Source organism: Lissotriton helveticus, chromosome 3_1 (assembly GCF_964261635.1).
Source record: "Lissotriton helveticus chromosome 3_1, aLisHel1.1, whole genome shotgun sequence".
Taxonomy (NCBI): Eukaryota; Metazoa; Chordata; class Amphibia; order Caudata; family Salamandridae; genus Lissotriton; species Lissotriton helveticus.
In genome coordinates this window covers 549,177,348-549,202,841 of record NC_136061.1, presented here as the reverse complement: position 1 = coordinate 549,202,841, position 25,494 = coordinate 549,177,348, and the positions used below count along the sequence as shown (strand labels likewise).

Here is a 25,494-nt window from a genome sequence, read left to right as displayed (position 1 = left end):
GCCGGACGACAGCTCACCCAAATATACCTGGGTGACTTCAACCTCCATTGGAACGACCTCAATGATGCGGTGGTAAATAGTCTTAAAAGCTTCCTCAGCGCCCTGGACCTTTACCCAAAAAACTGACAACATAAAGAAAGATCTCCGCGCTGACGCAAGACTCCACAACACACTCAACTGCATAACACCCACCGAACCTAAAAACAATGCAACATGGTCAACCTTTGAAACCTACTCCGAAGAAGAAATAGGCAAACTGCTCAGCACTTTGAAACCTTCCAATCACCTCACGGATCCCCCCCCTGCTAACGCTGTCAAAGACTTCACCCCACTGCTCCTTCCTCTCTGGACTAAAATCATCAACAGCTCGCTCCAAGAAGGACCCATCCCTGACTCCCTCAAAGTTGGACAAGTCACACCTTTGCTAAAGAAACCTACTGCCGACCCATCTGACCTAAACAACTGCCGTCCCATTACCAATATACCCACTCTCGCCAAATTACTGGAAAAATGTGCACAACTACAACTGACTAAACACATTGATCTGTTTGATCTCCTCAACCCTCATCAATCAGGCTTCCGAGCAGGACACAGCACTGAAACTGCTATGACTCACATAATTGATGACGCCCTTCAAATCCTAGATCGAGGTGACACTTGCCTACTCATCCTTCTTGATCTCTCTTCAGCATTCGACACTGTTAAACATGAGAAGTTACTCGATCTTTTGAGCACAAGAATGGGTCTTTCTGGGACTGTTCTCAAGTGGTTCACCTCCTTTTTACACAACAGGTCGCAGAAATTCAAGAGTAACAACCTGATGTCCTCTCCAATACCGGTTTCGTTAGGCGTCCCCCAAGGATCTTCCCTATCACCAACTTTGTTCAACCTAGTTATGGAACCTCTCACCACCTTGCTTCAAGCATCCAATGTACTTTTTCACATGTACGCAGATGACACCCAACTATATCTCAAACTACAATCCCCCAATGACATCTTACTACTGAACTCAACGATCAGAAGCACCCAATCCTGGCTTGCTGATAATCATCTCAAACTCAATGCTCTGAAAACAGAATTCCTGCTGAACTCACCTTCAGCGAAGATCTCCACCACGCAAACCTGGCTTAAACAGTTAACTGCACTCAATGTCCAACCCATCATAGTGGACTCAGCGAAATCCCTAGGCATAACTCTCGACTCCAACCTCAACATGCAGCATCATATCAGCAAAGCTACTAAGGGAGCGAACTTCCAAATCAATACCCTGAGGAAATTGAAACCCTTCCTACCAGCCAAAGACTTCCAAACTGCAGTACAAGCACTAGTAATCCCACGAATTGAATACAGCAGCACCGCCCTCTGCGGTCTCCCGCTAACCACCACTGCACCACTAAGAGCCTCTCTAAACGCTGCAGCCAGACTCATCACTGGATCAAAAAAACACTCGCACATCACCCCTGACCTGAAAACACTGGACTGGCTGCCTTTTGAAGCCAGAATACATTTGAAAATCGCCTGCATGACACACAAGGCCCTACATCTGAGCTCGCCCGGATACCTCACTCAGAAGCTGTCAATCTCTGGCGGCTCCAGAAACACTAGAGGCACAAACAATCTTCTGCTAAAACCTCGAAGATTCCGGAAGGAAAAAACGTATAAACGCTCTTTCTCAGGAATGGCACCCAGGATCTGGAACTCACTCCCTCCTGAAACCAGGCTCATCTCCTCCATCACACTTTTTAAGAAAGAAGTAAAAGCTATTCTTATGGCCAAATACACTTGACGTATTAGCATGGAGCTGGAAAGACTCTACACAGAACTCTATGACTATGTATTTCACCTGTATGATTATCGCTACTGACTATCTATGTACGCATTCAACTGTAATATTTGTATTATTGATGTGTTGTACTACTTTGATCCCTCACGTACCTACCCTCAGGTTACCCTCATATGTTACCATAGAGGTACACCTAATATGTTTAATTCAACTCTCTTGTTGGTATTCCCGGCTTTGTAAAGCGCTCTGATATCTGCAAAGATCTTGTTCGCGCTATATAAAACTTTCAAAATAAAATAACAAGCGGCTAAGGAACATGCACAAGTGGTGGTGGAGTTGCTGCAGCAGAGCTGAAACCCATTTGCGGCTCTGCAGTCTGACCGTAACTGAGACACCAGTTTGGATACCAACAACACTACTGCTTCGCCTGGGGAGGAATGCCATGGCCAAGTGCTGACACCACAACTGGCAGATGACCTGCTATGAAGAACTAAGTAGCTCCTTGTCAGTGAGTCCTGAGCCCAGGCATGTGGGCTGAGAAGACACCTTGGGACATCGAGGGGGGTGAGTGAATGGAGGCGGGCACCCAGTTCATGCCCAAGGGTCTGGGTGGCACGGAGTACAACCAACCAGTCACACATGGTTACCACATTGTACCTGATCTTTATACTTAAGTATAGTTAATATGTACATCTCTCTCTCTCTCTCTCTTTCTCTCTCTCACACACACACTCACTTACTTACTCACTCTCCTTACGATTCACTACCACAGGTAGGCAAACCCAATGGGTAAACTTAGCTACAACCCCGCAATACAATCTACTGACTTGGAATGGGAGGAGCACGGCCACATCCACCAAAAGATACCGTGTTCATGCATACATCAAAACAAAGCCACAGACATATAGCAGCAAGAGACACACCTAACGCACACTGAATTGCATAAACTCCATGCTAAATGGAGAGAGCCGATATATGGCACTACCTTTTTGGTGTATGCGAAGGGAGTTCTGATCTGGATAGCCCAAGGTGTTCCATTTCTGAGGTAAACACATAAGTTAGACAGAGAGGGCAGGTACGTGGTGGCAGAGGGCCTTATGGATGGCACGCCCCTCACGCTGCTAGCTATCTATGCCCCAAACACTGGCCACTATGATTTCCTGGTACACCTGACTCAGGCTCTATTCTCTAACAGCCCACCCTAACATACTAACTTCGATTTTTCAATTAACACGACAAATGGATTAACATGAAACTTGGATGCACAAAGATGGTGTATTTAACTATGAGTTATGCCTAATCCCAGCAGCTATGAAGGCCTTGCTTCTAGGTGCTACATGTTTAGTTTTGGATTGGGTTTTGAAAGCTATTAAATATACATAATGGAATTATCTTGAAGCTCTTCCTCTATGTGACGATTAGCCAAAAAGTCAGTCACTGCTTTTTTTAATTCACACAGCAACAGATGTAACTAATAATAAATTATCATCCTCTGTAATGTAAATCACAGTGATCTCGAACTAGCATGGTTTTTACTTTTAGATATATATTGTGATAAACGAGTCCTTTCCTTCTGTTTGGTCGGCTCCGCGTTCATCGATGGTGTTGTGGTCGTCGGGACGACATTGCGGCAGCTACTTAGACGCCACCCTCGCGTGCTGACGTCAAGTTCTTTGACACAACATTCCATGCCAGAAGCGCAGAGCCATCCAAGACACTGACCACTGGTGCACAAAAACTAGAACCCTGAAAGGAAGTCCTTAACCCTAGAAGTCAGTTTGCAGAACGGGTAGGATAGGTGGGGCGGTAAGAAATCTATAACTAATCTATGTCTCTTACAGATATATCGTTAACGAGGGTTAGTAACTTGTTCATCCGAAACAAACAGTTAGTTATAGATTCCTTACCTTATGAATAGATACCCCAGCAATACCAACCCCGGAGGTGGGTCTGTGAAGCAAGTTCACACCAGAAAGTCCTGGAGAACACAACGGCCAAAGAAGCCATCTCTCCGGACTTGGCTGTCCAGTCAGAGTGTTTTGTGAACGTGTGCAGAGATGCCCACGTAGCTGCCTGACAGATGTCATTGAGTGGGACTGCCCGTCCCAAAGCAGGGGTAGCTGTTGTCGCCCTGGTGGAATGGGAGCGCAGTCCCACTAGAGGTTCCTTCTTTGCCAAAGAGTAGCGAGCTTTTATGCACAAAACAACCCATTTGGAGATGGTCCTTTTGTGCACGGCATGACATTTTCTGGCACCCACGTAGCCAACAAAGAGCTGGTTGTCCACCCGGAATTGCTTGGTGCGATCCAAATAAAAGGAAAGCCCATGTTTTGGATCCAGACGGTGGAGCCTCTATTCCTCCTCAGAAGGATGCGGAGGCGGAAAAAAGGCAGGCAAAGTGATGGTTTGACCAATGTGGAAGTAGCCACCTTGGGAAGAAAGGAAGGTCTGATTCTTAGGACGACATTTTCTGGATTAACAGCCAAAAAGGGAGGCTTGAAAGAAAGAGCTTAGAGCTCACTCACACTGCAAAAAGAGGTGATAGCAATCCGAAAGGCAGTCTTTAAAGTAAGAAGTCTGAAAGGACAGTTATGAAGTGGCTCAAAGTAAGCGCACATAAGTTAAGTAAGAATCAAGTTCAAGTCCCACTGAGACATTGCGAAGGGTACAGGTGGAAAAAGATGAGCAATGCCCTTAAGGAAGCGATTTACAACAGGGGACTTGAAAAGAGAAGGCTGATTAGGAAGCTTAAGAAAAGCTGAAATGGCTGGGAGGTAGCTCTTTAGAGTGCCCAGAGCACAGTCCTGCTGGGCCAAACACAGGAGGAAAAAGAGAACCTCAGAAAGAGGGGCAGAAAGGAGATCCGCAGCCTTTGCTGTGCACCATGACATACATTTGTTCCATCTGCAGGCATATACCGTCTTAGTGGAGGGATGCCTGGCTGCCAAAAAAAATCACAGACTTCGGGAGGAAGGTCGAGGGCTGTCAACTGTCACCGCTTAATATCCACACAAGGAGGTGGAGACAAGACAGGTTTGGGTGGAGGACCGTTCGCCGCAGCTGCGACAGAAGATCCTCCTGTAGAGGCAGGCGGATCGGAGGATCGATGGACATGTGTAACAGCTCGGGATACCAGAATCTTCGTGCCCAATCCGGAGCCACAAGGATGACTTGGAGCCGGTTGTGCTTGATCTTCTTCAGCACTCTGGGCAGAAGTAGTATAGGCGGAAAGGCGTATATAAGATCGCAACTTCACTTGTGACAAAAAGCGTTGCCTAGCGAGTGCTGCCTTGGAAATTCCAACATGAAGAATTGCTGACATTGCTTGTTCTCTTTGGTGGCGAACAGATCTAACCAAGGCTCTCCCCACTGTTAAAAGAGACATTGCGCCACCTCCGAGTGAAGACCCCATTCATGATCAATCAGGCACCAGCAGCTGAGTTTGTGCGCCCTGGCGTTCAGAGAACCCGCCAGGTGTTGAACCACCAGGGATATGCCCTGATGTTCCAGCCATATCCAGAGACAGAGAGCCTCTTGACATAGGGTCCAAGACCCCACCCCACCTTGTTTGTTGCAGTACCACATGGCAGTGGTGTTGTCCGTAAACACCTACCCTACTCTTCCCCGGACAGAGGGAAGGAATGCCTTCAGTGCAAGACGGATCGCTCGGAGCTCCAAAAGGTTGACGTGGAGCCCGGACTCCACCGGAGACCAGAGGCCACTGATCTCCGCCTCTCCCATGTGGCCGACCCACCCCAGAAGTGAGGCGTCCGTCAACTCTGTGTACTCTGGCTGGGGAAGGGAGAGGGATCTACCATTGACTCAATCCTGGTTTGTTAGCCACCACTGCAATTGTCATGCAGTACCGTCCAAGATCTGAATGCAATTGGACAGATTCCCCTGATGCTGTGCCTACTGGAACTCCAGGTCCCACTGCAGAGCCCACATATGCCACCTGGCATGATCTACCAGCAGGATACAGGAGGCCATGAGGCCCAGTAGCCTCAGGGTCATTCTGACCGAAACCCGGGATAGAGGCTGAAAGATAGGAATCATAGCCCGAATATCCCAGACTCGCTGATCGGGAAGATAAACCCGAAACTGTGTCGTGTCCAGAACCTCTCTGATGAAAAGGAGCTTCTGAGAGGGAGTCAGGTGTGAACCCCAGCAAGTACAGGCGGTCCGCCTTAGTCTGGAGGTGGGAGACAACTGCCTGGTGCGAGCCCACCTTCAGCAGCCAGTCGTCGAGATAGGGGGAAGACTGGAACCCCTGATCTGCGCAGATGAGCAGGGACCACCGCCATCACCTTTCTGAACACCCAAGGGGCGCTGGCCAAAGGGGAGCACAGTAAACTGAAAGTGCTTGTGGCCCACTGTGAACCACAGGTAACACTGGTGGGCCGGCAGGACGGGTGATATGAAAGTAAGCATCCTGCAAGTCCAAGACTACTATCCAGTCTCCAGGGTCGAGGGCAGACAGAACCTGAGCTAGCGTCAACATTTTGAACTTCTCCTTCCGGAGCGGGTGATGTTCCTGAGATCCAAGATAGGACGCAAGCCTTTGTCCTTCTTGGGCACCAGAAAGTAGTGGGAATAGCAACCACAACCTACTTCTGGGGCAGAACTCGCTCAATGGCTCCGATTGTAGAAGGGCCCAATGATCCCCCAACATTTAATGGCTGGGTGGGCCGTCTCGAAGGGGAGGGAGTTTGCAACCCCACCTATCCAATGTGATGGTGCACCAGTGGGGGAGGTGATGGTGAACCCTGCCATCCACTGGCGACTGATGACCCTGAAAGGTCAGACTAGGAGGGTTTGCAAGCTGCTGCAGGTTGGAGGACTGGCCCACTCGCTGGCCCCCTGCAATATTGCGGTGGGACCCACGTCCCCGGCCGCACAGGGGCTGAATAGCTTGTGCCGGCCAGTTACTCTGGGAGGAACGTGGCGGGGCACCCCTTCCGTAGCCACGAAAGGGGCAAAAAGCAGACTGTGCAGGACAGATGGCAGAGTGGCCCAAGGACGTGGCCGTAACCCAAGACTCCTTGAAGCACTCGGATGTGGTGTCTGCTTTGTCACCGAACAGGCGATGGTCATCAAAGGGCATGTCCATGAGGGTAGCCTGGACATCCCCAGAAAACACAGTCGACCTTAGCCAGGCGTAGCGTCAAAGAGCTACCAACGTTGAATCATCCTGCCTAGCAAATCAGTGGTGTCCAGTCCACATCGTATGGTAAACTTGGCAGCGTTTCTCCCTGAGGCGACTGCACGGGAGAGCACGGCTCAGGCCTTTTCCGGGCACTGTGGCAGCACCTGGGCACAAAGAGTGGGTGTAATGGCCCAACAGACAAGCATGTTTACCGACTGCAGTACCAAGCTGGAGGAAGAAAATATCTTCTTCCCAAGATGGTCCAGCTTTTTGGATTCCCTATCAGTAGGTGCGGTAGGGAATGCACCTTTGGACGTTGAGGATTGGACCACCAAACTCTCAGGGGTGGGGTGTTGGGAGAGGAAAGTGGGGTCGCCTGGAGGCTGGCATTGGGCAATCATCCTATCCACAGGAGCCCCTGCATTGGGCCTGGACCAGGTGCCCTAAAGGATGTCAGTTAGGGCTTCATTAAACGGCAGCAGGGGCTCCAAAGAGCTCGCTGCTGGTTGAAGCACCTCTGTCAGGAGGAAAGTCCTGACTGCCATCGTAGGTAGCTCAAGTTTGAGACTCTCGTCCGCCCTAGGCAACACCACTGTGTAAGACACTCCCTCCTCCATAGCCACGGTAGAAGGAGACAACTGGCCATGATCTGGGGAGGTGTCCAGACCACTGGCTTCCCCCATTTTCTATCTCCAGTCCGGATCATACTCCAACTGGTCAGCTAAAGGGTCTCCAGATCCCTCCCAGTCCTCCTCACCCTCCTCTGGTTGCCAATCTGGCCTGAAAGGAACACCAGGGTAGAACAGGTGTACAAAAGTAGCCATTTTGGTTGACGTCGGTCGGACTCCGTGTCCACGTCAGGGTGGAGGCCGGGGTCGAAGCAGGCAGGGGACATAACCGGCATCGGCTGCAGATGTGGTGCCGGGGGAGGTGTTGTATTTTTTTTTTTTTAAACCAGATTTTATAAGCATTTCAAAACAAATACAAAGCACACACTCAATGGGTATCAACCAGGTCTTTCTTACATTGGTATTCGGCCAAAAAGTGGTATTATTCTTTTACTATGTTAAAGGTAACAACCCATTTAAACAGAACCTCCCCCTCCCTCCTTAAGTTGCATCTGACATATAATCACAATCTGCGTGTTCTGGTAAGGGGCATGAATTACTTTTTCACAAACAATAGGCTTTGACCTTTTGGGGTAGGCTTCTATTCACTGCCCTACTCAGCCGTTCTCTTGGTCCGGGGCTGCAGGTTGCGGGGTGCTTGTCCTGTTCTCATCATCTCGGTTCGTAGCTAGCAATTCATTCACTAGACCTTCCCATGTTCTGGCTCTATCCAATTTTTCTATCCCTCGTTGGGCCTCCCTAAGCAATAACCTGCGCTCTGCCCCCGCCCATCTTTCCAGCTCATTAGTCCAGGAGGTGATCCTGGGCCCCCCCGAAGTCTTCCAGTTCCTGGCTATTTCTCTTTTAGCTAGGACGTATGCCAGGTCCTGGAACTTTCCAGTTATCTAGTTTTTGGCTGTGTGGGGGAACCACCCTAATAGGTATTGCTCTGGGGTGTGTGGGAGGTCCTTGGCTATGAGTTCACCCACTACTCGTCGTACTTCCTCCCAAAAAGGTTGAAGCGCGGGGCAGTTCCAGAACATGTGGAGTATGTGCGCCACCCTTTCCCTGCCGCGCGGGCATGCTGCTGTGTCCGTGCCAAAATACCTCCGGATTCTGGACGGTGTAAGGTACGCTCTATGCAGGACATAGAAATTAATTAGTTTGAACCTTGCATTTCAGGATATCTTCGGGGTACGCTGTAGGATCTTATCCCACTCCGTCTCTGGAATTTGTTTCCCTAGATATTCCTCCCATTGTAGATGCAGGCACTCTAGTGGCTGTTGTGTGTCGTGTTGTATGGCTTTGTAAAGGCACGAAACTGTCTTAATCCTTCCCGCAGATAGTGCCACATACCTGCACCCTGCCAGTGCCCGCGGTTTGGCTTCCCCCTCTCCCCATTGGCGTCCAATCCCTGTCACGAGGGCCCTATGCTTCAGAAAGTGGCCTCCCGGTAACTCGTACGCGACTCTCAGCTCTTCAAATGGTAGCAGCGCAGAGTCCATGTACAAGTCTCCCATTGTTTTCAGTCCTGCTTCCACCCAGTCCTCTAGCCCTGTCCAGTACCCTCCCTGTGGCAGATGGCGCAGCAGCGTGACAGGGAAGTCCAGAGAGTAGGGAGTCATGACACCTGCGCGCCGCAAGTACCTGGGGGGAGGTGTTATGAGGTCGACCGGCGCCGATCCGGATCTAAGCCTAGGTCAAAGGGGACCCAGCGGTGCCGGAGCCGCAGGCGTCGAAGGCCCAGACCCTCCAGCCAAGCCCGCGGGGTCCGAAGGCGTGCCAGCGGAGTCGGGCTACCCAAACATGGCATGCATCACTTGGTAAAAGCTTCGAAGCTGGGCAGGGGTCGCTCCGGGTTCCAGAAAGGAAGGGAAACTCAGAGTCGACCCTTTGGGTTCCGCACGCGGAGCCGCAGGAGGGGCACCACCTGCATCCCTCGTCGCGTCGGATGAGTGACAATGCTTCTTCGATTTCTTCTTGTGTTTCGACTTACCTGAGGAGTGCGAAGACTTTGAGGACGAGGGGTGGTGATGGCTCCACTCGACCTCCCGCCCGACCGGGACCTTGAGCAGAGCAGACTGCCAGCAGTCGGAACACGACTTGGGGTCGTGTTCGAAGCACCACAGTCACCGACATCAGTTTTTGGCAGGAACCTTAAGCCTTGAAACCGGGCATTCCTAACGTGCACCGGGAGTCGATAGACACAAAAACAGTGTCAGCAAAAGTCTCAAAAAAGTCAGTCAAAAAGTGACTGGAGGTACCACTCTCTCCGGATCTGCGTGGGCTGGCGAAGAAAAAAAAAAAGAACTGATGTAAGAGCGCAAGGGCGGTATCTAAGTAGCTGCAGCAACGTCATCCCGGTGACCACAATGCCAACGACAAACGCAGAGCCGACTGGCGCCACCTTTCGATGTGCAGGGGTACTGCGCCAAAAAAATTCTCTGGATCCAGTCTGACGCCTGGGGGTAATTCACAAGGTAAGGAATCTATAACTAATTGTCTCTCTCAGATATTCGGATTTAAATAATCAGGACCAAGATCATACAATGCCTTGTAAGCTAGAGGTAGCACCTTAAAGGTGATTCTTTGTTTGACAGGAAGCCACTGCAGATTTTTAAATTCTTGAGAAACTGAGCAAAATTTTAGAATTTTCAACAGAGGTCTAGCAGGGCGTTTTGCAGGGCCTGAAGTTTATTTATATTATATTTGTGAGTAGTTAGAAGCAGACTATTGCAATAATCTATTTCAGACAAGATTAAATAGGTGACTAATGTCTTTTGCAAATTAGAGGGTATAAAAGGCAGAACTTTTTAAATTATTCTTAAAGTATCAGAGTAGGTCCTAATTCATTCAACACCAGAAAAGGTGTTCCAGTTAGACAGATTGCCCTTTATTTTTTTTTAAGGAAAACAGGCTACTGAAAAAAAAAGTTTCCTTGTGGGGAATGCAACCGCAGTGATGGTTGTCTGTTTCCCTGGCAGGCCCATCATCCCTGTGATGGTAGCTACATATGGGGGTGAAGGGTGCTGCAAACAGCATTATACCTAATAAATACTCATTGGGGAGATCATTCTGCTGACGGGAGACGGGACATTTTGAGGCACAAGCTCATTAGTACATAAATTGCATGACTAATAACAGACATGTTCCAAATTTCGATGCATAATTTGCATCCAGTATTTAGGAGACACCTGTTAATACAGTGGGTTCATGATCTATACTCTCACCGACATATAGGGAACCCATGGGGGTATCCATAATATTGAGGAAATGTGTATATGAAAAATAAACAAACACAACCAACATGTTGATAAAGTAAAATACAAGGTTTAGCAGTACTATAATCTATCCAACAACTAATTGCATTTTCACAGGTATTATAAGAGTATCAAGACATCACCTACTTCTCTCCAGCTTCTCAGCAACATCACATGAACTGACTAAAAGGGAATGAAAAAAAGGTGTCAATAAATAAATCAAATCAAATCAAATCAATTAAGCTTTATTCGATTTAGAAAATATAAATCATAAAAGCATACAAATTATTCAGAACAGTCATAATAATTATATTTCACTAAAATAGTTATTTACACGATTAAAAGAAATCAACATTTTACAGAGCTTAATATTTAGAGCGTGTTAAGTTCACAAGAGTCAGCTAAGGGCTTCCCCTATGTGAATCAATATAAGCTAATCCACGCCAGATTCGGGGCAAAATCTAGAATTGATTTGAAGTCAGCATTTTATAACCATTTTATACATATACATTTCTGACCAAGTGATGGTTGCTCTCTGCTATTGATCTTGACGGAGTGAGGAAAAACGCCCTTGGATAAAAGTCATGTAATTGCCATGTAGATATTGGCCCATCTCCCAATTGGGGCTGCCAGGATTGTAAATAAGGGACGACACGTTCATTTCTAAATCTTACCAAGACAAGATCCCCTTTGGTATCCTTAGGGAGCGATCCCAACCAACCCACCCTTCTGACACTTACCATCGAGCCGTCAATATGAGGTGGCAGGGCTCTGTTTTTCGTTAGCCAAAAAACGACTTTATTTCTTAAGTCGTGCTGTGTTTCCGATATTCCTTTCTTAAGTGGTGGAACACCCGAGAGGACACATACAAAAGGGGCGGCTATTGGGGGTAGATTTATGTGGTCGCTTCTGCCAGGGGTGATGCCTTGGTTATCAGCTATCCCATTATGAGGTGTTGGGCCTAGGGTCGACCTTACTTTGGGGTTGGACCTCTGGGGTGTAATGGAGTGGCTAACTACGTTAAAAAATTTTCGTTCTGTCCTGTGTGCAACTATTGATTTATTCTCACAGTTATTGCTTTGAGTAGGTGATTCGTGCACCACAGTGGCAGCTCGAACAGGTTGCTGGCTGAGTTCTGCCATGTTCTTTATTAGTGACGTGCTGGCATTAATTGACGTCTCAATTTCACAGAGCTTATCTCCTAAACTGTTTATTCTTACTATCAGTGGGGATATGATAGAAGTAACCAACCGTTCTATGACGTCCAGTAAATTGGCCTGGGAGGTAGGAGCATAAGATTCCAGAGCTTTGTGTATCTTAGCTGGTATCGGGGTAAGTATAGTAGTTGCTAGGGAATTTGGACAAAATTTTCCTTGTTTGGTTTCACTCCCCATGCATGTTGTTCCGTGACGCTTCCTTTTGGCGGGTGGGATGTTAAGGGGCCCTATATGGTTGGTGTTAAGTTTTACAAGTGGAGATGGAGAAAGGGCATCAGGTGTGTTAACATCTATCAGTAAGGGCGTAGTGGGCGGGGCAATAGAATAGAATATCTTTATTCGATTGTTTGCATATAACAATCATAAAAGAACATTTCATAAAAATTAATCCATACAATAATAATAAAAATAGGAAGAGTGGTATTACAACAAGACATTCAACAAGACATTCACAAGCATAAACACAATAATATAGTTAGTTAAAAAAGATAAAAATACAATAGAAATGGGAGTACGATCAGCAGCAAAATTAGTTACCCTTCCATGCTTTTTCTATGTTTAACTGCAAGTTTTAAAAAACTACATACAAACATAGTACATTCACTATTCAGCATTTGAAGGTGACAAAGTGCAGGTCTGAGTTGTACAAAATTCAGATGCTTGAGTAAAGGTTTTAAAAACAGGTTACGGGGGAGTGTATAAAACTGACAAAAAAATAAAAAGTGTGCCAGATCTTGCGGAGACTTATTGTCGCAGCCGCAAGCTGGCAACACTTGTCCTCTATGCGCTCCACTTGGTACAGCTAATAAAAAATGGAACATGTTAAATCGGAACCTTGTTAATAAAAAACGGTCATAACCGGACATAGGCCAAGACAGGTAGGGTTCCATATATAAACAGGTTTTAGTTAAAGCATACTGTCTCACACTGCTTTTCTTGTGTTCGTTTTCCTCCCGTATCATGCACCTGGACAGCATAAAGGTGTTCCTGACAAAGGTTACATCAGTTTTAGTTATTGTTTCGGGGGATAGAAATAAATCTGGTCGGCCTAGTTCAAAAAGCCACAATCTTACATATTTTAACCATGGGATCTTGAGTCTACCATCCCACTGTAGTGCCTCTTGAAGGATGTTTCTGGTAAGAGGTATGGCTGTGTTTAGCCAGCTGTTCAGCCAGCATAACAAAGGATTCACGGCCAGCTTATCACTTAGATGTGGGATGCCAAGTTCCTCATGTACTGGGAAGTTGGCTGTCCCCCTGGGTAACCTTAGGACCTGTTTTAGGAAGTTATTCTCAGTAACTTCAAGGGCGTCTAGTGATTCTGATCCCCATATTTCACTTCCATAACGTGCAATTGCGGTGCTTTTGGCTTGATATAACTTCAAGACAGCAGCCACCGGACTATTGCCCATTTTTCTAGTAAAGTCCAGTATTGCTGCATTGGCCCGCACTACCTCGCCCTTTTTCTTTTGTATTGCTGGTGCCCAGTTTAATTTATGATCGAAAAGGACACCAAGGTACGAGAAGGTCTTTGTAGTGGGTATTTTGTCTCCATTTACAAAGTGAGGATATATTTTTTTTGAGGATATGCCTGTCATCATTGTAAAGGATTTCGAGTTATTAATACTCAGGCCACGGGAGTTCATGAAGTTATTAAAAGAGTCTAACAGGATTTGAAGTCCGAGCGCCGTTCTGGATATTAAAACGGCGTCGTCCGCATATAATAGGACAGGTATGCCCTTCTTGCCAATATAAGGAAAATCTGTACCAGTTTTTAATAAGTGCTCCTCCAGCTCGTTAATATAAAGATTAAAAAGAAAAGGGGCAAGGATGCACCCTTGTCTGACACCTCGGGTTATACTAAAATCTCTTGTTACCTTCAAGTCATGGGTGTAGCGGACGTTTGCTCTTGTGTCCGAGTGGAGGTCAACAAGAAGGTTGACCAGGTTTTGTTCCACCCCCATTTTTAGCAGCACCTCCCAAAGCCTGCCTCTGTCTACGCAGTCAAACGCGGACGATAAATCCATAAAGGCCATATGGATCGTCCCTTTTCTTGCTAAGGTGTATTTGCTGTTTATTAAATATAGATTCAGACATTGGGTTATCGTAGAGTGGCCTGGTCTGAACCCATATTGTATTGGAGACAGTATATTATTGTCGTTGGCCCATGCTGTTAATCTGTTTAGGATAATACCCCCCACCACCTTTGTAACTGAGTTAATCAGGGATATGGGTCTGTAGCATGTAACACTACCACGATCACCCTTCTTGAATACAGGGACGATGGTCGAGGACCCCCAGGTTTTTGGGCAGCCAGCCAGAATTCCTGCGTTTATAACTGCGGTAATAACTGGTGCCCATAAGAGGATGTTTGATTTAAATAGGTCGGGTGGTATACCATCAGGGCCAGGTGCTTTGTTGCAGGTTAATCCTTGTATCCCCTTTTCTACCTCCCCCACTGTAAAACACAACACATTATCATCATCATCAAAGGATTTAAAAACAGAGTCTGCTTGCGAATTATCACTTTTAAAAATTGTACTGTAGTGTGACATCCACTCTTCCTCAGGTATATTAGTCCCAACCATAGAATTAAGGGGGACGTCAAACATAGGTTTGTTTACAATACTCCAAAACTTGGAGCTATTGCCCAGAATTGCAGGATCGCATAGCTTCTCCCAAACACCAGCTTTTACTTCTTTTTTCCGGGCTGCCAGGACTGTCTTGTAATTAGTTCGCAGTGACTTAATAAGGACAGGGTCTCTTGGTGTAGCCTTAAGTGCTTTTTTTAAGTCTCGTCCGGCCTTTGAACAAGCTTGATCAAACCACCCTGGTTGGTGTTCGTGATGACCCTTTATTGGTACTGACAACAATTGGCCAATTTTGTCAACAACAGCAGCAAAGGCAATCAAAGTCGCTTCGGGCAAAGTAGATGGAGAAACACAAAGATCTAGGTCACTACCACAGCTAGTGATGATTGAACCATACAAGGAGTCACTGTTGACCTTTGACCACTTCAGACGACGATTTCCGTTGATGGGTTTTAAGACACCATGATCAGGTCGAGGCTTCCTGTATTCAAAAAGGTCACCTCCAATCCTGATCGACAAAGGATTATGGTCACTGAAGATGCTTGTTTGAATTTCAAAGTCAGTGGCTAAGTCAACTAGATCTCTTGAAAGAAACATGTGGTCTATGTAGGAGCCTTTACCGTGGCCTTTGTACGTGGGGACAGTAAATTTATGTGAGTCCTCCAGTGTAGTCATTGCGACGGTTAGATTCCTACCATCAATTAAGTTATTGATACAAATGCCTCGAGGCGAGTGATCGAAGTGAAAGCCAGACCTCCTGTTGCAGCCTAAGAGGCCAATAGGTGTCGTTTCAGGGTTGCCACAGGGATAAGCATTAAAGTCTCCGGCGATGATGATATTTCGAGGTAGACTATCCGCTTTTGCTTGTAAGAGGTTTTGTAGTTTGAGAATGTTACACTCCTTATTTGATGACACAGCATTGTAAAAGTTAATAAGGGTCAGTGCCTTTTTACCATTCCTGAGCACTAGGATTTGAATATGTTTATTGTCCAATGCTCTGTTTGAGACCTGGCAGCTAAGTGCGAGGCTTATGTAGATTGCCAGGCCCCCTTTGGATCTTCCGCTATTTGATGGGGCTGCTGGTAAGAAGAAACTTTGAAAGCCATCAATGTGTACATTTTCATCTACTAACCAGGTTTCTTGAAAGCATAAGATTGTATAATTTTTTACATAGGCTAACCACACTGGATCATTAACCTTAACGGCTAGACCGACTATGTTCCAGGATAAAAGATGTATGGAACGTTGTTCAATAAGGCCCAAGCCTGCTGTCTGGGCCTGATCTGCGGAGGGAGAGATTACTTGAACCCCATGATCCGTTATTAAGTGTTCTTGCGTTACATTACTAGTAATTAGAGGGTTTTTTACTCCACTAGGCACTATACGTTGAATTTGGTTTAAGGAACCTGAGTGACTACGCCCACTCACATTCTGTGTATTTTCGTGGGATTGTGCTGAGGGGGCTGCCATAGGCGCTTCACTAGCCTCTGGGAAGGAAACACTTATACACTCTGGACAGATGCTTGGTACTCTATGGAGGGGAGCTACCTTAGTTGGGGGCTCAGTAGAGATAGAGTAGGAGAATGGAGATACGATTTGTCAATCGATCTCGTCTAAATAGTCGGTATTATAAAGAGCATCAAACCTATTAGAAATAGGTACCCCATATTGTGTGTCTAAATATTGGGGATATAAATAAAGTTGCTGCTGTGGGCGAGTAAAAAACTCACTTTGCTCCTGATATCTGCTAGGATGGTTGCTAGGCCTGCTCTGCCATGGCTGTTCATGCCTATAGTCAGCAAGATTTGTTCGGGTATATGGACCAATAGGCAGTGTATAGGCCCCAGGTTGATTATCAGCTATTGGCTCAAGCAACCCCTCCTGTCCATAGGTTGACTGTACTTGTGTACGACAATGACCATGGTTATTAGGATAGAAGTAACTTAAGGCCATGGTACGGATCAAACTGTTTGTCACACCACTTTTCCAGCTACTTATGAAACTGGCAGCACGACTGTCCCCAAGGGTTACCACGATACAGTCACCCTCAGTCGATTTAAATCTGTTTCCCACCCAATCTACTCTTCTTACCTGTGCAATATGACCATTGATGTGTTTAGGGATCGGTCTATGAGTTGTGAGCCAATGGCTCACCTTGTTTTTTAAGTCCCCGCGAGACGGGGTTGATGTGGTTTTAAAGCGCTGCTTGGCGCTCTATGGTGACGCTGGACCCCAGTGAGGGCTGCTGGGTGATGTAGTTTTCAGCCCCTCGCCGGTCTCCTCCAAGCGGCCCCGCTCTTCGTTGGCTCACAGGCGGTCGGCGGCTGGAGACAGGCGGGCGGGTCCAGGCTGCGTGAAGCTATTCCCTCGGTCCCTGGCAATTCCTCTTGGTCAGTTAAGGTGCTGCTTTACTTCTGCAAAACGGTAGTGGGCGGGGCATTAGGAGTTACTAAGGGACTGACTAAAACATGGAGTTGCTCAGTTACATAATCTGCTGCTACATACTGGGTCTTACAGAGATCATTTAGTTCTTTCAGCAAGGCTGATCCATATGCTACCTCGGCTGTGTGACGAGGTGGTTACAGAGCACGCTATCTCTGGGCAAGCGTTGTTCTAAGCTATCTAGTTCATGAGTGATAGGTAAAATTACCCTTTCTAGATAGCAATCCATGGGCCCCGTGACCTCGCTCCTCTGTGCGCCACAGCTCTTAGAAGCCATCTTACATGACATGAAGGTAAAGTCTCGAAGTAGGGTCCGTAGCGAGGGTTTTTAGAGTGAGCAAATGTTAATACGCATAAAATCAATGTCAGCATTTACCTTACAAGCAAACAAAACCAAGAGGACAGGCCCGGTCCGGTCTCCTCTGGCCTCTGAGGGCCACAGAGGGCCCGCCCTTTGCCCGGGCTTCGCTCGGCGTCCCGCTGAGCGCCAATCAATCCTGTTAAGTAGTGGCCTTTGCAGACGGGGGGCGTGTCTCGCTGGGGACGCGGCCGAGCACACCTGAGCGGCGCAGGGACTCTTGGTCTTCCGAGTCCCTGCTGCACACGCCCACTGCAGATGGTCCAATCCTCCCTGCTGGTGTTTAAGCTGCCCAGCAGCCTTCCTGCCTTGGCACCTCGCTGCAAACCGCGAAGCGGCACCCGGTATCCCGAGGGATAGAGAGCAGGCAGGGCAGCTCCGTCAGTCCGTGGCTCCTTCCTCCCTCCCAGAATGAAAACAGCGTTTTGGTTGTCCCGCCGGCAAGTGGAAGCACACGCCTTAGTTATTGGACAGGCGGGGGGCGTGTCTCGCTGGGGGCGCGGCCGAGCACACCTGAGCGGCGCAGGGACTCTTGGTCTTCCGAGTCCCTGCTGCACACGCCCACTGCAGATGGTCCAATCCTCCCTGCTGGTGTTTAAGCTGCCCAGCAGCCTTCCTGCCTTGGCCCCTCGCTGCAAACCGCGAAGCGGCACCCGGTATCCCGAGGGATAGAGAGCAGGCAGGGCAGCTCCGTCAGTCCGTGGCTCCTTCCTCCCTCCCAGAATGAAAACAGCATATATATAAATATACATCATTCACTTGTTCTTCTACAGCATCAAGGATAAGGGTTTATTTGATTTATATATGCCTCTTTTTTATTTACAAAGATTGGCCTTCTAATTCCTCTAGGCCCTAGTGAACTAACTACTTCTCACTGGAGATAGGGGACTGGAGAAGAAGCTGCTGGTGATTGTTTCATGGGTAATTCTTGAGTATGGCAGTGCTGCATCTGAGATTGTAAGCTTAAACCTTTCTGGGATAACGTTTCTTGATGAAAGTAGCCTGCAGTACTGCCATTATAAAAGTTTTGCAGACTGATTGTGACTATGGTAATTTACTTCTACTTAGTGTGCTAGATATATTTTATTCTGTGATATGATATACTGTCAAATTCAATGTGAGAACCAGCTTAAAGAAGGAAATAATTATTTTTCATTTGAATACTCCTTGATGCCCCTGCCATTGATGGTCCATGTCACAAACAATTTGCTGAACACCCCTCTGGGTGACCACAGCTCAGATGACATGGAGGCAGAGCAGTGAGCTGAATGCACAGTCTCAGAAAATACCACTTCCAAGAAAAAGCTACTCTCCTTCCACTCCAGTTGGCATAGTGTCTCTGATTAGCTCTTGATTTGGTACATATTTAACAATATGCCCCCATCTAGAATTGTTTGACTCAATTACAAGGATATTGCTACCAATTAATCAAAACCTAAAGTCGACTTTAAAACATTAATCTCATGTACATTACTTGTGGAGCTTCAGATAGGAGTAAATAGTAAGGCTATCCATCGAGATGAATAAAAAACAGGATAAATCTTACAAGCATGAGGCAATTTCAGTCAAAACCCTGTGAGTGTAATCTGGTGAGTTATCACAAATGGATCAAACAATTGGGAATGAAATTTGACTGTAGTGTCTGAACGTGCAAAACACAAGACTAGCAAATATTTTCTCAAAGAAAAATGATGCCGAATTTGAGCATAATTTATCAATATTTTCCTTCATCCTGACCTCTAAACGATGTAAATTCTAAGATGCAATTTGTCGATGCTTGTTCAATTGCTTCAAATAGTCAATTGTCATTGTAAACAATTGCTCAATACAAGCAGATGGAAAAAAGGGTGGAACCTTATTTGTACCATGAGAAGAATAAATATAAGAGAATAAAAAGAGAATTCGGCGGTTGGCAAATAAGAGGCCTAATTTTCTTCATTAGCATTAGAAATAATTTAAGGCGAGATAAGCGCTCTTGTCTAATCACCCCCCTCCCCAAGCTGTATGGAGTTTTTGTGCACTACGGACAGTCGATCGATTTTTATTTTTCTAATTCTTCCGATGGCGCTAAAGTAGGTATGATCTGGGCCACTCACTATATGCAGCAGTATGTGGTGCCGCTGGCCCGACTTACTTGGTGCTTCCTCGTGGTCTCCACTTGCTGTGCGCTGTGTCTAGGTGCAGCACAGCACTCCCCGCAGCTCTAATGCCGCGGAAGAGTCTCAGAGAAGCCTAGTGGGTCAGTGAAAGCCAATGAAGGGAAATAACGAGTCGGAGAAGTGGCTGCCAGAGAAGCCGCTTCAGTGGCTGAGAACACATGGGTGTCTGGATCCACTAAGAAAACTATCCTGGCACTTTTCTTCCCATTAAAAAAAGTAAAGAGTCAACAACACATGCAAATGAAAATGTAACGGTCTGCAGTGTTGGTGCCAGGCACGAGGAACGGCTGCACGTAACGACTGGTGGGACTGTGAAACATAAGGAGGTGAACCCATTTAATGGGGAAAATTCTAAATCAAATTTGGTTTCTGATGTTGTCACCATGAAGGCTTTAGAGTCTACACTTGCCCTTCCAATATCGCTGAGCACAGATGTAGTCGGTGGACAAATACAGCCACTGCCCCCCATAAGACGAACCTTTTAATAGGAGTCTCTATGAAGGAATCGGAGCTGTTTAAACTGGGCAGGCTTAAAAGCCAGAGCTGGGTTGAGCTAGGTGACAGCAGAGTATCGTCTGACCACAATCCATTTCTACTATATATTCCAGTGTGAGGTTTCTTTCGGCCACGAGGATCCTTTTCTTTTGAAAGGAAACTCTTGCTCTATGTTAGATGTTAGCCATATCCGGCAGTGGTTAAGTCAATTTTAGGAAAATAATCGTAATACCGCTGTTTGTACGGTGGTTTGGGATGCACTAAAGGCAGCGGGGGAAATTCTTAGTTTTGGTCTACACACACAGAGACAGAATAGGCTGTTAATGCAGGGCCTATATGAGGATATTCAGAAGGCAGAGCAGAGTCTTATACAATGTGTGCAGGGGAACTTGGAAACCACCTTGGTACAAACTGAAGTTGCCCAGTGTAAGGCCAGAATCAATGTGCATTGGTCTAAGGAGAATGCCAATAAATACCACCTGTTTAAAAGAGAATGTAATGAATATGGTGAGGCAACTCGTAAATGCTTAGCAAAAAGGATTAGGTGTAAGAAGGCCAAGCGTACGATCACCGCGATTGAAGATCCAACCGGTAGATTGGTAGAAACACCCTCTGAGATCCTCACAGTGTTCAGGGCATTTTCCAAAGACTTGTTTACAGAGGGTCAAAAAAATGGGAGCATGGGACATGAGAAATATATATGGGATCTATGTAGTAGGAATCTCAGTCCAGAGGATCGAGAGTATCTGGATGATCCTGTTATATTAGATGAACTCACGGAGGACATTAATTCACTGGCAATCGGTAAGGCTGCTGGTCCTGACAAACTGCCTCTAGAGTTCTATGAAACTTTCTTTCAAGAGTTAAAAACAGACATGCTGATAACTTTTCAGGAGGAACAAAAGGGGCAGGCTCCAGCGTCTTGGGACACAACAAATATAGTAATAAAAAAAAAAAAGGTCAAGCCTCCCACATTACATTACCAGGCTCTTATAGACCTATTTCTTTATTGAATTGTGACGATAAAATTTACGCAAATATCATGGCCACGTGGCTAGCGAGAGTTATATCTCCCCAGGTTTCATCCTGGCAACACAGCTTTATCCCAGGAAAAGGCACGGTCAACCATATCAGTAGGGTGGTCACCTTGTTAGATCTGTCCAATGTTCTTCAAGCTCCTTTTGGGATGGTGTTACTTCACGCCGAGAAGGCGTTTGACCGTGTCTCTTAAGGGCAACTATGCGCCGTCAAGTTTTTGGGCCTGGTTTTTTTAACGCAATAAGAGCTATGTATAGATCTCCTGTTGCTCGAATCTGTGCACTGGGGTTAGAATCCGAAACCAATATTTACCTCCAGAGGGACTAGACAAGGCTGCCCATGCTCCACTTTATTATTCACTTTATACATTAATTCATTACGGAGTATGCTAGAAAGTAGCTCAAGCATTAAATCCTTACAGCATGGACGAGAAGAGTATAAGGTGCTAGCCTACACTGATGATGTGACTATCGTCACCCCTGAACTAGCAGTTGCAATACCTGAGATTGAACGGTCAGTATTTCAATTTGGGCAGGGCTCTGGCTATATATTAAATATAGCCAAACCTCAAAATATTTCTACTAATCAAGCTTCTTTTAATGACTCTAGGATCACAGAGGAAGAAGTGTATCTTGGTGTCCGAATTAGAACGCGCTTGGACAAAATGGTATCTGCTAATTAGGACCCCATGCTGAGTAAAATAAAAAAGTGTGCTTGATAGAATGGAGTGCTTACACCTTTCATTGTTTGGAAGGTGTAATGTATTAAAAATGAATGTATTACACAAGGTACTTTATTATTTTAGATCTGTACCTTTGAAGCTCAATAGAAACCAGTTTCAGAAGCTGCAGTCGACCTGTGGTAGGTTTATTTGGGCCCAGGGGAAATCGCGCAGGGCAATGAAATACATGTGTCTACCCAGAAACCGTGGCTACTTGTACATTTTATTATTGTATTCTCCAGCATATGCGAATTTTAGTCACATGTGAGGAAAATATTTAGGTGGCAGAGACTCCATCTATTTATCCAATGTTGCTAGGTCCAGAGGCCAAGAGAAGTTTTTTCTACTGTCTCAAACCTAGTTAGTACAAGAAGAATCGATTTAAGGTTGTTTACGCAGCCAGTAAAGTATGGCAGCAGGTTCGAAGATGTTTGCAGCTTAGCAGAACCTGTTATTATACGCCCATGTCTGCATCACTATTATTACCTTCTATTTTGGGGGACACTACTATGGTCTGATGGAGACGAAAGGGTATAGAGACACTGGGGGATATTTGTGATAAAGATGGTGTTTTGTCAAACTCTAGCTTGGCAGAAAATACTCACTGTCAAAAACGGATTTCTTTCTGTTTTTACAGATCCGGGACTATCTGCAGAAAAAATGTAATCAAGAAACATCAGCCAAAAATAATTATCTGATTGAAGCAATTAGAGGATGTGGGAGGATTGGTTTTCTTTATCAAGGACTTATTGAAACACAGCAGGATGTCCTGGAGGTTCAAAATCTTAAATGGAATGCCATATTATCCCAAGCTGGGGATATCTTACAGGATTTTATCGCAATGGGGGAGAAGATATTGATCTCTTCTAACCTTAAAGCACAGCACTTTAAGACCATCTTTAATCTTTATTACACTACAGCTAAAATCTCCCAATGGGGTGGGTCAAATGATGGCAAATGCACTTGTTATGGGGCTGATCAAGCGGATAGCCTTCATAGGTTTTATATGTGTCCTAAGCTGAAACTGTTAATTAGGGGGATGGAGGCTTTCTTGACTGGAATAATTGGGTCAGAGATTTCCATTACACCCACAATTATGCCCTTAGGAGTGCTGGATGAGGCTACGGCTTGCCGGGAGATGCACCAAGGCAGGTGTTTGATTTGTATGGCTGTAGCAGTGGCTCGGCTACACCTTTTTTTTATCTGTGAGCTGCTATTTATTTTACTATATTTAGTAAGATGGCATGAATTGCATAATACATGAATTTTTAAGTATTGATGTTAGAATGCAATCTTGACTTTTTTTGTACTTGTTTTGTTTGATTCTATCTTTTTGCTGCTCCAATCCTAAATTTTGTATAACTGTGCTATTTATTGGCTCATTAATTAAAAAAATAATAATAATAAAACTAAAGATGTTCCTCCGATCTCTCACATGATTGATCTGCTTGCCCATTTTATTAGGGTGATAACCAGAAGAAAGGACTTGTTCTATTCTAAATGCTTTACACAAAGCTCTCCAAAAATGTGAAAGGCACTAGCGACATCTAGCTGATATAATTGTATTACGTATCCCACTAAGATGAAAACTGCCAGTCAAAAACAATGCACAATTTCTTCTTCTGCAGGTAATATTTTCAAAGAAGAAAAGGTGTAACTCTTTTTTTAAGGTTTCCACTGGGATCATTATCACTCGTTATAGTTCTAAAGATAGATCTGGTATGAAATCTATAGAAATTGTATGCCAGGGTTGAGGAGCGGCTAGAAATGGTGGCTCATAAGCCAAATACAAGGTAGTCTTATCTACCCTGTGACCATGATCCTCTGAATTATGGCAACTTCATAGATTCTAGTTGTAACTCCCTAACCGGAACAAAAATAGCTCATTGACTGAAATACACTTTATTTTGGAAAACTAAGGGATTCTTTAAAAGATACTCCTCCAACATTCCAGAATCTATCTGTTGTTGAGCAGTCTTGAGTTTACTAAAAAAATATACACAATTCCAACCACTAGTTTAAAAGGGACTACTGGCTGATCATGCTAGAGAGATCACTCAGAATAACAAAAAGATAAATCATCAGCTCACACATTTTTTGTTTGAGCCATGACTATGCAGGGTAAAATAATGACACTAAGAAAAATGACAATCTAGTTGCCAAGTAGTTTTACAATGCACGTTTCTCAAACACTGAAGTCCAATGAATTGCTCAAATTTCAAATGTTTCTCTAGAGCCCAGTACATTGTGTCTCCACTCATTGTGCGCCATCTTCATGGCCAAAACTTCGCTGTCCACATTGAATAAATCCACTTAGATTCAGAAATAAGATGGAGAAGATAGGATATTCGTGTCCTTCATCTTCATGCTCCTGTAAGAAGGGTGGGTATACTTTTTTATTCCACGGGCGGAATTGGAGGAATTTAGTAACTCCTCTTATTACCCTCCAACAGCAGAAGGTTGCCACCAAGTTCGATTTTACTCAGAATAATGCACTGTGAGATAGTTTGCAGTAAGGCAAACAGGATGTGCTGCAAAGGGTAGGAAGGGTTGTAAATTGGAACTTATTTTCAGAGGTTATGGAGTGTCTATGAATCACTCTCACCCACTGGCTGTTGAATCTTACAAAAGTGGCACCCCATCCCCAGCTCATGAGAATGCTATATAAACCTGAGGAAGAACAGAAGAGGATGGAACCTGCTGACTGTCACCTGTGTGGAGACCTGAAGGGCTGAACCTACTTCCACTTGAACCCAAGACGAAGAATTACTCCAAGGGTCAGTGGGCTGATCTCCTATGTGCCTAAAGGGATACAACAAGCTATAAAAGGCCTTTTCCTCTAGTGACCAGCTGAGCAGTAGCACCTGGACTGGACTCTCCAGGTGATCTCTGCAGGAGTGAGTTTCTAAGTACTGTACTGTTCAATTTTGAGCGGTCTTTGTCAAATACAGCTTACAGGCTTGCCAAGCAGGAGTATTTTGAGACTCCAAATAAAACCAAGTCCGAAAATAGAAACCAATGGCTCCAGCAAAACCTCATCCAACGGCTAACCGTCTTTAAGATTACTTTCCTGAATACAGGTCTTAAACCTTGCCCAGCGTGTGATTTCAACTTAAATTTCCTAATAGATTTTTGGTCTTATTACTGAGAACATGGGACTCGCATCCCTCCAATTAATATTGAACCTATTTTCTTACATAAGTGATTCTGTTTTTGCCATGGAGTGCGGGTGGTTATGGTTTCTTATATTTTATGTCTCCTGTTTATAGTGGTGGCCTTACATTAATATCACTTATATGGTAATGCCTTATCTGGTAGAGACTATTTAGCTTCATATTCCTTACTTTATAATTATCCCAAGGCATCAGACGGGATCTGGATATTTTCTCATAAGCAGTACTCCTGCACACTGGTAGGTGCCGTCTTAAGGCTTTGCGTGGCGTTTTCCGCACCAGAAGTGGCGAGTGCGGTGCCTCTATAGGCGCTACCCCAATGGGCTGATGTCAGTTGTTTTAGCGACTTTCCTTGCCAGAAGCACAGAGCCTCAAAGAACACTCACCACTGATGTGTGGTATTAAGGCCATGAAAATAGAGCAGCCTTTTACCTTTAAATTCATTCACAGAGCAGGGAGGATGGATGGGTTGGGTAATGAATCTGCAGCTTTACCATATAAGG

General features: G+C 45.5%; 1 protein-coding gene across 1 annotated transcript in view; it reads right to left on the bottom strand.

Annotated features, from left to right (window-relative positions):
* The window catches only part of VPS8 (VPS8 subunit of CORVET complex), a 2,052,516-nt gene that overhangs the window by 1,504,013 nt on the left and 523,009 nt on the right, over window positions 1-25,494 (bottom strand). The window contains exon 16 of the mRNA XM_078680452.1: window positions 10,945-10,980. Coding sequence (XP_078536578.1) covers window positions 10,945-10,980 — 36 coding nt within the window. The remainder of the gene's footprint in view (window positions 1-10,944; window positions 10,981-25,494) is intronic.